Genomic DNA, 15585 nt, shown 5'->3' with positions numbered 1-15585 from the left:
TATTAGTTTTAAACTTTCAGGGTTACTTTTCAGGGACCCCAACTCAAACTTTCAGAATTGTTGCTATAAAATATTGCCCCCAAAAAGGTAAAAAACAAAACAAAACCAACAGGGACTTCTCTTTTGGTCCAATGGTTAAGTTAAGACTCTGCCTGCCAATGCAGGGGACGTGGGTTCAATCCCTGCTCCAAGAAGATTCCACATGCCATGGGGCAACTAAGCCCATGCGCCACAACTCCTGAGCCTGAGCTCTGCAACAAGAGAACCCACCCTCAATGAGAAACCTGTGTACCACAACTAGAGTAGCCCCTACTTATTAGCACAACTAGAGAAAGCCCTCTCACAGCAATGAAGGCCCAGAGCAGCCAAAAAATACAAATGAATTTGCAAAACTAAATAAAAACCAACAACAAAAGAAACAAATAGAAAAAAGGCAAAATGGCATACTGAAAGCGTCCTACATCAATATTTACAATAAACAATGAACTAAAAAACAATACCATCAAAGGGAAGAAATTATGAAACTGAATAGGAAAAAAAGCAAGACTTAACCATCTGCTGTCTACAAGACACATAATTTAAAAATAAAAACAGATTAAAAGCTGAAAGTAAGAGAAAAAAGATGCACTATGCAAATACTAGTTAAAAAAAAAAACTGGGGCAGCTATATTAACATAAGAAAAAATATATTCCAAGATACAGTATATTTAAAAAGAAATATTTTTACTCATAAAAACATCAAACATCAGGAAGACATAATTATAAATATGTATGCCTCTAATCATACAGCTTTAAAATACATGAAGCAAAAATTGCCATTATTAAAGACAAAAACAGATAAACAGACAATGATAGTTGAAAATTTTAACACTCCTTCTCTCAGTATTTAATATTAAGGAAAAAAAATCACAAAGGATATATACATCAGAACAACACTACCAGCTACCTTGACCTGACATTTATAATATATCACATCCAACTTCTGTAGAAAACACTTTCAAATATACACAGGGAGCATCCACCACAGTGAAAGCCACTCAGTCACGTCCAACTCTTTGCGACCTGATGGACTATACAGTTCATGGAATTCTCCAGGCCAGAATACTGGAGTGCGTAGCCTATCCCTTCTCCAGGGGATCTTCCAACCCAGGAATCGAACTAGGGTCTCCTGCTTTGCAAGCAGATTCTTAACCAACTGAGCTATCATATGCTGAATCATAAAACCAATCTCAGTGAGTAGACAGAACAATACAAACCAAAACAAACAAAATAAACCTCTCTGAAATCTTAAAGAGTATGATTCTCTGATCATATGCAATTAAGTCAGAAACCATTAAAAATAAACATCCAGAAAACCTCTAAATATTTGAAAATTGCTTCTAAATAACTGGTAAATCAAATAATCATCACAATGGAGATTAAAAATGCTTCAAACTGAATGATATAAAAAATTAATCACACACTACTTAGAGAAAATATACCTTTAAATGTTTAAGAATTAGGAAAGGAAAAAATGAAAGGAAAGAAAAATAGTTAAAAAAAAAAAAAAGCAATCAGTAAAATAAGACAACACACAATAGGGAAAATGAACCAACCTTAAAGTCAGTTCTTTGATAAGATTAGTAAATATGGTAAATCCTTGATTAAATGAATTGAGGGGAAAATAGAGAAAACAAATTACCAAAATTAGGATTAAAAGAGGTGGATATTCACTGATAACAATTGTTAAGGTAGAATATCCCAAGGAATGAACAGAAAGTACTGTAATAATTATGAGATACTGCAGTTAATGGTTAAAAGATCTAGTTATTATTGTAATTGTTGATCCTCTTCAAATATTTCTATAGCTTCAACACAATTTCAATCAAAATTTGAGCAAGCTTATTTTTAACACAGAACCTGAGAAACTGATTCTAAAATTTACATGAAATACAAAGAACTTAAAATACTCTTGAGAAAAGAAAAATGAGGCTAGAAAACTTACATGACCTTACTTCAGACTTCTACAGATCTGTACCAGCGTTTCTCAACCAAGGGAGATTTTTGCCCTTCAACAAAAATTTGGCATGTCTGGAGACATTTTTGGTTGCTCCTACTGAGGCATGAAGGAATACTACTGGCAAAAATAGTGGGTAAAAGCTGAGAGACTGCTAAATATCCAACAATACATGGAATGTACAAGATAGTTCCCCATAACAAAGAATTATCTGGTCCCAAAACTCAAGAGCACCAAGCCTGAAAAAGCCTGAGCTATGCTAATAAAACAATATGGCATTGACATTAGAATAGACAAATAGACCAGTGGAACATAACAGAGTCTGGAAATAGACCTAACACTTTTATAGTCAATCGACTTTTGATGGAGATGCCAAAACTGACAGTACAGAAAGGAAGATGCTTTCAATAAATGGCGCTTCAACAACTGGATATCCATATGCAAAAAAAGAAATAACCTCAATTTCTACTTCATAAAAATTAATTCAAGATAGATCACAGAACTAAAAAGCTGAAACTATAAAGCTTTTAGAAAACAAGGACAATCTTTGCAACATAATATAAACAGATTTCTAAGAACACAGAAAGCAATAACCATAAAAGCTGAAACTAATTTATAAATTAAGTCAAACTAAATTTTAAAGTAAATTAAAAATTTAAGGTCAAATTGGGAGAAAATACTTATAAAACATATATGTGCAAAAGGACATATACCCAGAATATATGAACTACAATTCAGTAATAAAAAGACAACCTCAATTTTAAAAACTGGGGAAAGTCCACAAAAAAGTAAATGGCAATAAACAAACAAAACAACATTAAACATCAGTAGTCATTCAGAGAAATGGAAATTAAAACTACACCTATACACCAATTAGAAGAGATAAATTAAAAAGCAACATAACCAGGACTTCCTGGCAATCCAGCAGTTAGGACTCCATGTTTCCACTGCAGGGGGCACAGGTTTGATCCATGGTAGGGAAACCATCTGCAATGTTGAGAGTCGTAGCCAAAAAAAAAAAAAGTAACACAACCAACCGTTGATGATAATGCGGAACAACTGTACTTTCATGTAAAATGGTACAAATACTTTGGAAAACAATTATCAGTTTCTTAAAAATCCAAATGTTCATGCATGCTAAGTCGCTTCAGTCATGTTCAACTCTTTGCAAGCCAACAGACTATAGCCTGTCAGGCACCACTATCCATGGGATTCTCCAGGCAAGAATACTGGAGTGGGCTGCCATTTCCTCCTCCACGGGATTTTCCCCCAGGCAGGGATTGAACCTGAGTCTCTTATGTCTCCTGCATTGGCAGGCAGGTTCTTTACCACTAGTGCCACCAAATAGACAACAGCAATTTCATTCTTCCTAAGAAATAAAGAAAGACACATGTCCTAAGATTCTTACAAGAATGTCATTCTACCTTTATGCACAATAGCCAAACCCTAAAAAGATATCAATGAACTACTAGTCAGCAGCAAAAAGTCACAAAACGCTAATATATCCAAAATAAAACCAACTTAAGGTGAACAATGTTGACCTCTAGTAAGAAGTTGTGAGGTAAGGATACAATTTTATGTTTTCCAAATGGTAATCCAGTTTAAAAGAAAAAAAAGTTCAACTTTTCTCATGATGCCACCAACTGCATCACGTAGTTTCCATCCTATTTTCCACTACTGTTCTATTAATGCGTCACTACCTCACTGCTTTCATTAGATAAACATAACACTATGTTTTCATATCAAGCAGGGTTAACCAATACATCTCCAAGTCCAGTGATTTTTCAGGGCTTTTGTGGTCTAACAAGCAAATATCCTGCCCCTCTTTGCAAAATGCCCTTTAGAATCAACCCCAGCTTGTGGGAAAAACTTGATTTTTCAAGTTAAGTTAGCATTAAAATAACCCAGAACTAACAACTCTGTTGAGTTATTCTATCCAGGGACCTGAGATGTCTTGCCATTTGTTCACAAGTACATTTTTGCTATTGGTCAAGAGTATTGTCAAGTTTTTCTCCTATAAAAGTTTTTTAACAAATAAAATTATATGCTTACTTTAAACCACACAATATCCTCACCCAAAGTCACCACTGTAACATCTGTTACATTTATTGCTAGGCATTTTGTCTTTCTGTTGCTGTAATAAACGGACATTTGCTTCCATATCTTCTGTTTTATTTGCTTATATGAAGGCTGATTTTTGTTCATTAATTTTACAGCACACTCCTTCACTGAATTTTTTATTCTCTTTTCTTGATTGACTTGTTTTTGGCTATGACCTTTTAAAATTCTTTTATGTCTTAATTTCCTCCCCCTTGTCTTACAGTAGCTAATGCCTTCAAAAGAAATCTAATGAAGATAGAGAAACACTCGTGTTCCTGCCTTTAGTGTGAAAGTATCTGGTAATTTAGTGGCTTTTGGGTTGAGGTATAAATGTGTTTGTGCACTTTTTAAAAAAGGACCTATGGATTTCCTGTTATTAAATGCTTTACTTGAAACGAGTGATGAATTCACGTCAATGATATAAAGCATCTCTGACCTGTTCTTCACTCTGACATTAAATATGATGCCAGTTTTCAGAAAGTACTTCATTCCTCTAATTATATTAAGCAGTCTAGGTGTTGGATTTTATTTTTTTCTTTTAAACGAAGAACAAAAGTTGAATCTCATCAGTACCTTGACAACTAACCAGATAGTTTTTTCCCCTCATCTATTAACATGATGAAATAAAAATATTAATAAAGCCCATAATATTAAATTGTCCTTATATTCAGGATGAAATCCACTTGGTCATGGTAAACTGCACTTAATATACTACTGATTTTATTTTGAACATTTAAATGAAACTGATGTATAATCTTCTTTTAGTGTTATATTTAGTCAGAATTTGTTATCAGTATTTTGTTTAAAAGGTTTTAATACTTTATGTTGTAAATAATTCTAGAACTATCTATACTGGAATTATCTGTTGTTTGAAGTTTCAAAGAGTGTGTGAGAAGATTTTTGGGCAGGGGTTTCTTTTGGGTGATGAGTTCTTTGACAGATTTTTCAATTTCTTGATAAAGCTACTTAGTGATTTATCTATTAGGACTTTCCCTCCTCCTAGAATCAGTTCTTGAGTTTTATCTCCTAATATATTACCTTTGTTTCTATCTTCTTTCTTATATTATTAAATATATGTCATTTCCCCCCACCTGTTAAATTTTATGTATAAGAGATCATCAAAAGCTCAGGTTTCTAACAAGATTCATACTCAAGTGAATAAAGATCTGTGTACCTCTCAATCTGGGACAAAACCTACTTTTTATTATCATTTTTAAAGGCTAGTTAATTGCTCAGCACATATGTTAGACAAAATTTTGTTTGTTAATAAGCACATACCAAAATAAAAGATGAAAATAACTACTAAAGTAAAACTAGACTCATTGGCTCTATCCTGCAACTTATTTTTTTTTTGAAGACCCATTTTATTTTAAACCTGCAAATGCCCCAAGTTAAAGAAAGTTGTATTACATGTCTAGAAAAATCTATGCTGACCAATGATTTCTCACACTTTGCCTGTTTTTACAGATGTGTAAATCCTTAGCCTTAAATAAATGTAAAGCCTTTATAAGAATATTCAAAAGTAATAATGAGAATGCTCTATTTAAATTAATACCACATATTATATGTCATACAAAATGAGATTAAATTCTATAATTTAACTTTATAGGAAGCCAAAGTTATTGTACTTACCAATAACTTACTATGTAAGTTTTTAAGGATCTCTAATATTTGATATGCATAAATTAAAAAGGTGCATTAATACAATTTACCAAGAACTCAAATTCTCTACCCAGTTGTCAATATCACACCTAAAAGATGCTCTCAATGCACCACTCTCCAAAGTAATGGGAATTCTTTTAACTGTTGTATCATCAGTGTTAAGTGAACTATAGTTTTAACTGCTGCTATCCTTTACTAAGTCTTATTATTTTTTACTTCCCTTATCATTGGTTCTTAAACTCCACACTGCCTTGGAATATACAGTAAGTAGGCCTTTTAACCCAGCTAAAAAATCTGGCCAAATAAGTAAGAGAACCAGTCTTTCTAAAGTTTCATAAGATATAAATACCATTGTTCTAGCCAATATAGAAACTACATATAAGGATGTGTCTACGTACCAAGTACAAATGCTAAGTCAAGATACCCACAAAGTCTAAAACACTCCACAAAGACTTAGAACAAAACTAAGAAAATTTACCAGTTACCATATTGAACTTTTTAAAAGCTGAGGTGGTAGGAATCAAGTAAAACACAACTTACCATTTGACAGCTAAATTCTGTACCTCTCCATTTTTATCTTCCAGTAACTTCAAAATCATTTTCACTACTTTTCTTTCACTATCATCATCCAACTTGATGGAATCTTTCTGCAGTTCTGTCATCAAATCATTTGTAGCCATAAACCTAATAAAAGATTAAAATTTGTCAGTAATTAAAATTTTTAAGCATTAATAAAAATCACTGTTTTCAAATCTAATGCTATCACTCATATCTAAGTCCTGATGTACTCTTTTAAATAAGGTATCATTGGCTTTATTTTCCTCAGGTTAGCCTTGATTTCAAATTTACTGACAGGACCTTCAATGAATAATAAAGCTGACCCTTGAGCAACGTGGGCATTAAAGGTGCCAAGCCTCCCCATGCCCCACCCCCTCCTCATCTCATCAAAAATCCATGTATAACTTTACAGTCAACATCCACAACTGCACAGTTCTCCATCTGCAGATTCAACCAATCACAGATCATGTAGTATATACGGTATGCATTTAATGAAAAATGTTCCCATGTTAAGTGGACCCGTGAAGTTCAAACCCATAGTTATGGGGTCAACTATAATTGCATCAAGGCTTTTAGGGTAAGAAAAGTGCCTCTCTACTTTTACTTTGCGTGTGATTTGAATTTTATCTAGGAAGTCTTTAACATTAAGAATACCTTCCTGTGCAATACTTTAGTGTCAGACTGGGCGGCTCATATTACAAACCACTGGGAAAATTACAAAATGCACTCTCACCTCCATCCCAACTCCCACCACCAGAATCAAGTGTATTTTCAAAAGGATGTTTTGAAGCAGAAAGCTGTTCCACCAGACATCTAGCCCCCTTTCCTTAAGGACCACTGCCAAAGGACAAAGTTTTAAACTACACACCAGCATAATTCTTATCAAGTCTTGTTAAACTGCTTAAAAAGAAAAGCATATGGTCAAATTGGGATAACACAGGTAAATTAATCCTGTGCCTTTTAAAATTAACACTGTTCTCCTAATTGGAAGCCTCTTCCCATTGTACATGATGAAAAAAATGAATTTAAAATCATGTTAACAGTCCGGAAAGTTAAAAAGAAAAAAACAACTGAATAGAACCATGCACGCACTTCTACACGCAAAGCACGAAAAGCATCTTCACCAATTATTTTACTTAGATAAAATCCATTAGACAGGCATATCAGTTAGGAACCTCTAAGAATCTCTGAAATGTTAATCATACAGTTGAAGAGAAAACACAGTGATCATCAATTTAAATTTAAAAAAGCATATCATCCCAATAAAAAGTTATTTTATAGTTCTGAAGAAACTACGGGTACAAAGATCCCTTCCTTTATTTACCATTTATTTATTCACTGCCTGTTATGCTACAAAGGCTGGATTATGAGCAAAGGACCCTCAGAGAACTTATACTCTAATAAAGAAACTTATTGATTTCAAAAATCTATAATTAACAGTTAAACATTTTTAAAAGCTGAAGTGAGCATCAGCAAAATTAGCAATAGATAATATTTTTAAAAATCAGAAAACTAGATTGCGATAGTAAGAATTACGTTTTAATTGTGACCCTAAAACCAGAAAGTTCCCTCTGTTAATGTGTTAAAAAGTTTGCACTATAAATCTGAAAAAGAAGTAGTTTGACCAGTTTGAAAGCTGTCCATGGCAGACTGAGAAGCCAATTTGTAAAATGTCTCTTACGCATTTATTGCTTTAGCTATGGCACGAAGGGCTGAAATGATAAACTTAGATCCAGTCCCTTCCTTTGAACTTTTCATCTCACATGGCAGACAAACAGGTAACTTGGACAAATCTCACACAAACTTAAAAATACTCAAGGGTGTGCGGCAATGACCACACCAAAGAATTGACAGTTTGGATTTCAAAGGTTTAAGAGGGGTTTCCATGGAGAAAGCTGGTTTGGGATTTTTAAATCTGTGTGCATGGTGGTGGTGCTGGGGAGGAGCATAGCACCCCAGATGAGAAGCAATTCAGTGTGTCTGAGACACAGGGAAACCTAACGGGAAGATGGAAATCCAGGCTGAGGTGAAGATGGGACAGGCTGTACATACTCGTTCACTATGTCCTGAGAACCTTCTGTCAGGTACTATGCTAGGTGCTATGGAGACAAGGGCTAGCAAAAGCAAACACAGGTGCTTCCTGCACCTTGAAGTTAACGTAACAATCGAATGGAGGCATAATAATTTTTTTTAAACTACATATATGAGTACTTACATCATATGTAGTTATGAACTGAGATAAATGCTATGAAGGAAAGGAACATGATACAAAGACAATGGGCTAACAAAATAACATGAGCTAGACTGGAAAGAAAGTTGTGTATCAGAAAAGACTAAGGTCCTAAACACGAATAGGAACTGTGTATGGGGAGTGGGGAGGTTATAACCAAGTAAGCAAGGGCCAAAAGATCAGAGAAGTCTGAAGACCTTACCAAGATTTTAGTCTTTATTGTAAAAGTGATGGGAAGCTACTGAAAAGCATTTGAGGTAGAAATGAAGAGTAAGTGGAATGATCAGATTAACATTTTCCAAGTATTACTCTAGTTACACTGTGGAAAATAGTTTGAAGAGAATCAAACTTCATTTAGCAGACCGAATGGAGAACAGTAAGGAGAGCTACTGCAGCGGTCTAGGTGAGAAATGATGGTAACTAGAATTAGAGTTATGACAGTCAATGGAGATGGAAAAATGGACATACAGCCAATTCTCATTAGCAAAGTAAAATGTGTTGTAACCCCCAAATCAATTCTCCAATGCTTTCATGTCATTTGCAGACATGTGAAGAACCACGAAACATTTGAAGCACCCGAAGTACGCATCCGCACACACTCTCAGCTGACACTGTCCAAGGTAATGGTCTGCCTTACTTCGCCTCTCATATGTAAACAAGCATCCTCCTCTCAGTCTATCTGGTGCCATTTTTTTTTTTTTTGCATGTCTGTGCTTTTTGTTGGTAATTTTGCTGTTTAGAATGACCCCTCCAGGTGCAGTGCTGAAGCGCTATCTACTGTCCCTGATAGCACACAAGAGGGTCATGATGTGTCTTCCAGAAGAAATACATATTAGACATGTAACTACTGTAGAACAACAAACAACCCTATTTGAGACTTACAAGATTAAAAATTAACAGGCTTTTGAAATGGATTAGATATGGGAGTAGTAAAGCATGAGTTAAGTACAAAGAAATAGGAGGGAAAACACAGGATTCTGGTGTTACAGTGGGTATGTATCCTGTCCAGTCTTAATGTTACTGAATAACCACTGTCACACATTAGATGGTTCAATCACTCATCTTACATCAGAGGGAGAGAGAATTAACAAGCCTAGTTCCACTAGACTACACTCAATGGCCACTCCTCTGATCCTAATCAACAAAATCCCAGCAAAAGTATAGCCGTCACCATCATGAATTACTGCCCTGAAGACCAACTTCATCTGCTCTTGGCCAAAAAAATGAAGATTTGGGGGGAGGGGAGAGATGCTGAGAAAGGGGGCCCAGTAGCCTCTACAGTCCAGGAACTGTTCTGAGGTTCATACCTAAACTTCAATTACAATATCCAAATGAATAATCCAAACAGATCAACAGATCTTATCTTACAGTGAAAGGATATTGTTTTCCTATATATAATCACACAGAACATCCATTTCAGGTAAGTTCACTTAGCAACACAAAACACCAAACATCCTCCTAACTAAAAGAGTGACTGCAACTTCTGCTTTACAATAGCTGTTCCCTTGCTTTACCATGCCTCCTTATAACATTTATTAAGATGTCAAGTGATCGAATTGCCCCTTTCTGACAACATCCACTCTAAAGCAAACAAACCCCTGCCTCCTTAGACCTTCCCAAAATTATCCAAATAGGTACTAACAACCTCTTACTGAGACAAATGGTAACAAACCCAACCTGTGGGAGGGACACCTATACATATGAAAATTTCAAGAAGGAAAAAATGGTAAACAGTGTTTACATACAAAATAAAAGAGCAAAGAAACCACCCACTAAGTTACCTGGAGACTGTTAGCGATTTGAGGGAGAGTAATTTCAGTCAGCTTAGGTGGGCAACCTCTCATGAGTTTATCTCATCGATGGGAATTAGTGCAGAAGGCAATGATCAGCTGTGATATTTAGGAAGAAAATTCTAATGGAAGAACTACCAACATACTGCATTAAAGAGGCCTGAGATAAGGAGACTAATTTGAGAAATACTCATCAGGGAACTAAAGTAAAGAAGAAAGGGTGATATCAAGGGTTCCAACTGGGACATTTGGTGGATGGAACATTAACAAGAAAAAATAAGTTTTAAGGTGGGAGAGGAGGAAGTTGTTAACAAGCAGACTTCTATGGGAGTCCCAGGTGGATTAACCTACAGGCAGTGGCATCTCATTTACTCAAATATTTTGGTGCTACCATTAGAAACTGTGCCAAGGCTCTGCACAAAAAGTTATAAGCTAGACAGTGAGAGACTGCAACTTAACACACTTGGCTTATTCTACTGAACCGAAAGTTCCCGGAGGAGTGAACTTATTCACCGTAAACAAATCCAATGCGGAGAGGCAGAAATAATGGTAGAAAGATACACTGTGAAAACCACAGTGAGTGGTTTTCACAACACTTCTAATACACAAACACAATTTTAAATTTTACCCTTGCTTCCAACAAAGATTTAAAGGCTATTGGCAAACTGCATTTCCCAATGAACAAATTACCTTTCAAAGATTTCATACACACCCCACCGCTATCTCACTTTTTCTCATTTCTTCTCTTAGTCATGAATCAACTTGGGACAGTCTTAGTATTGTTCATGTAAATAAAACTACTTTTTAGCCATCTTTCTTCTTCCCAGTGTCCTCAATGAGGTCCCTTTCTCCTCTTTTTCAGTGGTGAGACCTAACTATTGCTGATTATGAGTGTTAGCAGTACCTGCATCCACACCTCCCTCCAAATCACATTAAGTGAAATCACGTAAATCACTGCCATCAACAGGCAAAGTACTTAGAAAATGCTCAGAAGTCACCTTCTTAAATCTACAAATCTATTTCTTCTGATCAAATCTACTTTTCTTCAAACACAAGCAGAAGAGCCTCTCCTGTTATAACAGCTGTCATTCAGTTGCTCAGTTATGTTTGATCTTTGTGACATCATGGACTGCAGCACACCGGGCTTCCCTGTCCTTTACTATCTCCTGGAGTTTGCTCAAACTCATGTCCACTGAGTCAGTCATGCTATCCAACCATCTCATCCTTTGCTGCCCCCTTCTCCTCCTGCCCTCAATCTTCCCCTAACACATTACTGTAAATGCCCACACAGTACTTTCAGCTATTATAGGACCTGTAAGGTCCCTTTCAACTCTGAAAGCTGATGATTCCGTAACAGGCCTAATATTTTTATTAGCATCTTAAACAGTTTTCAAGAGCAAATGTTTTCCAATAGTCAAAATATATAAATTAATTTGGTGACAACCCATTATCAAGCTGGGAAATTCTACAACGCAGTGAATTAAGATCGCATCAAATAATTTGGGTAGATTTTGCAATGATTTCTTAAAGAAACTTTCCCAATCCTTATGTTTTTTTTTTTCTTAACTCTGGAAATCAACTAAAACAAGTTATCTATTGAGAACTCCCAGGACCAAGGCCCTAAATTAAGTGCAGGATTCAGTTCAATAAGAAAAGGTCCCTGCCATGTCTAACAAGATTATTTATACTCTCTCCCTGAGTGGTGCTTTGTAGAGAATGCTCTCACACCTGTACTCATATTCTCTAACTTCAAGACCTAACTCAGATCACACCTTGCACGTGAATCTCCTTGCTTTCATGTTCTCTGCCACTTAGGCCTGAAAACTACATACAGCCCTGGGTTAATTATCTTTTTACAAATGTCTTAACCATTCAACAAGCATGCAGACAATACTGAAGGCAAGCACTAATCTTCAACTTTTTGGAGTACCTCTTAAGGAATTTAAAGTGTCTTCTAGCACAAAATATTCCACAAGCCTAACTCAGAACTGAAATTTAAAGTCTTATTCGTAATGTCCTCTGGTAAAAACCTTGGTGAAGTAGAGTATGGTAGTTGAGAGTTTATGCCCTGAGGTTATCTGGAAATCCTAGATCTGCTGCTGTCAAACTGCCCTTGGGCAAGCACTTATTGTCAGACTGAAGTTTCCTCAACCGTAACAGAGACTGCTTGTGTCTACTTTATTAAAGTTGTAAGGATCAAGTGTATAAAGTCCACAGTAAGTATTAACTATTATGTACAGAGAGATAAAACAATGATAAAAAAATTCGTTTAGCTTTTGATTCCCTGGAATGCTTTAATTCAGTTGGTGGTGAAGTACATGAAAATAAAAGCAGAATACCATTAGTTACCTCAACCCACTGAATATTCAGGATTAGTATTTATAAACGAAGCATTTGCTTTATTTGTGCATATTAAAGTTCTCATTCTTTTATCTACAGAATCACCAAGCACCCACTCCAGTGTTCTTGGCTGCAGAACCCCAGGGACGGGGGAGCCTGGTGGGTGCCGTCTATGGGGTCACACAGAGTCGGACACGATTTTTTTTTCCTTTTGGATGTACTGTTTTCTCTTCCCCTTGCACAAGGTAAAGTAGTCTGCATACGTTAAGATTTTCTATAATGTTAATTAATCGTGTCCTCAAGATCCTTCTAGCATTAGGTATTTTAAAACATGTGACTACAACTGTGATATTTCCAGCAAAATAAACAAGTATATAAATTTCTAAAGAGAAATTAGAAAGCATCATTTTAAAATAGAACACATGTATTCAAATACAGAAAAACCTTGTACTTGACTGCAAATGCTGTTTTAATTAATCTCTTACATGTCAGTTACTTTACATACATAGTGCTTTGGTTTCAAAGTCTTGTCTATTACTAAAGGGTGTGAGCGTATTACAGGTCTTAAAAATACAGTTATTAAGAATATCTTTATGACAAATTACTGAAAGGCATTTACTGTTCCTAGGCATATCTTCTATAATATTCACCAACTATTAGAAATATATCATTTTTAGAAGATTAATCCTCCAAGCAATGTTTTGATTTATTCAAGCCCAAACTGGTAGATAACCCTTATCGAGTTCCACATTGAGTATTACTCTTCCATATAATTTGTAAAAAACCCTCAAGCATATATGTATTACTTTCTTTTACAAAAAATGTAAGGAGGCTTCGGTCAATAATCACATATGCAGTATTATCACATGACTTGATTTCTGTATTTTCAGTGGCTTGCACTGAAAGCAAGCAAAGCTCCAAAGGGAAACAACATTCTAATCCTTTAAGGAACAAACAACTTTTATTTCCCCCAATAATTTTTATTTTCACTCTAAAACTCACAAACCTAAAAATACCCCAAATAATCGTCTCTTCCCAAAACACTAAAATATTTATTATGAGCAACTTTTAACTAATTTTAAAAGTTTTGAATGCAATACTTAAAAACTCCCTAGGTAGCAAAACTTTTTGAAAATCATTCTTGGCTTTGAAGCCACAATACCAAAATGTATTTCATTGGCTATCTTAATATACCAGCATATCAATTTAACTAGCAACACGATTATTACATTTTTCATGATTCTTTAACAAACGGAAAAATTTTCCCCCAGGACCTAAGGTTTGGGTGTGTTTTCAGGTTTTAAAATGTACTGTTCATACGGGAAAAAAAACAACCCTTGGACCAAAATTCAAATTGAAGACTATTTGTTCTTCCCTTTAAAATGCACAGAAAATACAACCACTAGAGAACAAAACAAGTATCAAAAAATATAAAAATCCGCTTCAGATGGGGAGCTTATTTAAATTTAATTCGTGATGGAATAGAAGGCGGGAAGCAAGGAATGTAGCAATTATTACTGTGCAAAAAAGAAAAGAGAAAAAAATCCAAGATGATCTGTGAAAATATAACAATTCTTCAATATGCATGTGACCAAGGTCTGGAACCAACAGCACAAGTCTCCAGGAACAGAACTTTATAACAAACCTTCATATTCACCGCCCCCATATTAGAAAACTCCTTTCAATAAGATCCATTTGTTCCCAGTACTTGTTTAAGGTTCAGCAATTCACCTTTCTGGCAGTAATTTTGAATAAAAGGAAACAGGACTGAAACCCTGAGTTCCTGCTTGGGTTTTTACCTGCCAAAGAAAAATGACAAGAGATGCTGGCGGGAAAACTCTAGGAGTCAAGTTTCCACCATCCTGGCACCCCCTCCACCTTCTTACCACCTTTACTAAAGGGATAATCCAAAGAAAAAGTTTATAACACAACCCCGAAGACTTGGGAGGAAAAGCAAATCGTTCAAGCAGAATGCACCTAGGCCTGCTCACATCTGCGGTAAAGGAGACGCAGCTGGGACCCCGCGTGGGTAGCAGCAGCAGCTCGGGCCCCACGAGCAGGGAGGCCTAGCGCCTCGGGCAGGCCGGCGAGTAGGCCTGGCCTCCACGTCTCCAAGCCTAGAGTGACTCCCTTGCCCACAGTGGTGCGTGATCTCGCCCCTTCACGCTACCTGGGACGAGAAGTCACGTCCTGGGAGGGCAGAGCATGCGGTGGGGGGACGCAGAAGGGACCTATGACCGGAGGTGGGCAACGGCCTAGAGGAAATAACGAGGGGAGGGGGTTAGAAGGTGGGCGAGGAAAGGGGCCTGCTGGGATCGGGGAGCGGAGGGTGGCCTGGAGGCGTCGGGAAAGCCGAGGAACCAGTTAAGGCCAAAGGGGTGGGGCAAGGCCTGTGTGAGGGCCGGGGCCGCGGATCGGGGACGCCCGCCGAGGCGGACTGAGGATCGGATTTCGGCCTCACCTGAAGTCCTTGTCGCTGGATGTCATTTTTTCCAGCAAATTGGAGATGTGGTACGAGGCGCTCGCCATGTTGACGGCCTCAATCCCGCCCGCCGGCGTTGCTGGTGCTGCTGCCCGCCGCCGCTGGGGCTCCTCCTCTCGCTCGCGGCAGCTCCCGCTTCCAGGGTCGCAGCGCGACGCAGACGCTGACTAGGGAGGCGCCTCGACAGGCTGCCCCCTCCCCGGCAAGGCGTGGGCCTGTCCCGGGCGAAGCAGAGGCTAAGGAGCCGGCCTAACGACGGCGCTGCTCGCCGGAGAACGGGCTCATGAGCAGCGTGGAGTACAGCAGGGCCTCTCCGAAGAGTTAGACACTCCACTCCCTCCGCACTCGTTCCCTAGGGCAAGAGGCCAAAACCCGCCTCCTTCGCTCCGGGGGCGGGCACGGTAGACGCGGGACGCTACGGAAAGCT

At 37.3% G+C, this 15585-nt stretch overlaps 1 protein-coding gene across 1 annotated transcript in view; it reads right to left on the bottom strand.

Annotated features, from left to right (window-relative positions):
* Window positions 1–15539, bottom strand: part of CAND1 (cullin associated and neddylation dissociated 1) — a 38528-nt gene extending 22989 nt beyond the window's left edge. Inside the window, exons 1-2 of the mRNA XM_005888135.3 lie at window positions 15138–15539; window positions 6299–6442 (exon numbers count right to left, since the gene is read on the bottom strand). Of these exons, the coding sequence (XP_005888197.1) occupies window positions 6299–6442; window positions 15138–15205 (212 nt within the window). The 5' untranslated portion in view covers window positions 15206–15539. The remainder of the gene's footprint in view (window positions 1–6298; window positions 6443–15137) is intronic.
* Between the last annotated feature and the right edge of the window lie 46 nt (window positions 15540–15585).

Source organism: Bos mutus, chromosome 5 (genome assembly GCF_027580195.1).
Source record: "Bos mutus isolate GX-2022 chromosome 5, NWIPB_WYAK_1.1, whole genome shotgun sequence".
In the NCBI taxonomy this organism is placed as follows: Eukaryota; Metazoa; Chordata; class Mammalia; order Artiodactyla; family Bovidae; genus Bos; species Bos mutus.
The sequence above is the reverse complement of the archived record's forward strand: the minus strand, read 5'-3'. Positions and strand labels throughout refer to the sequence as shown.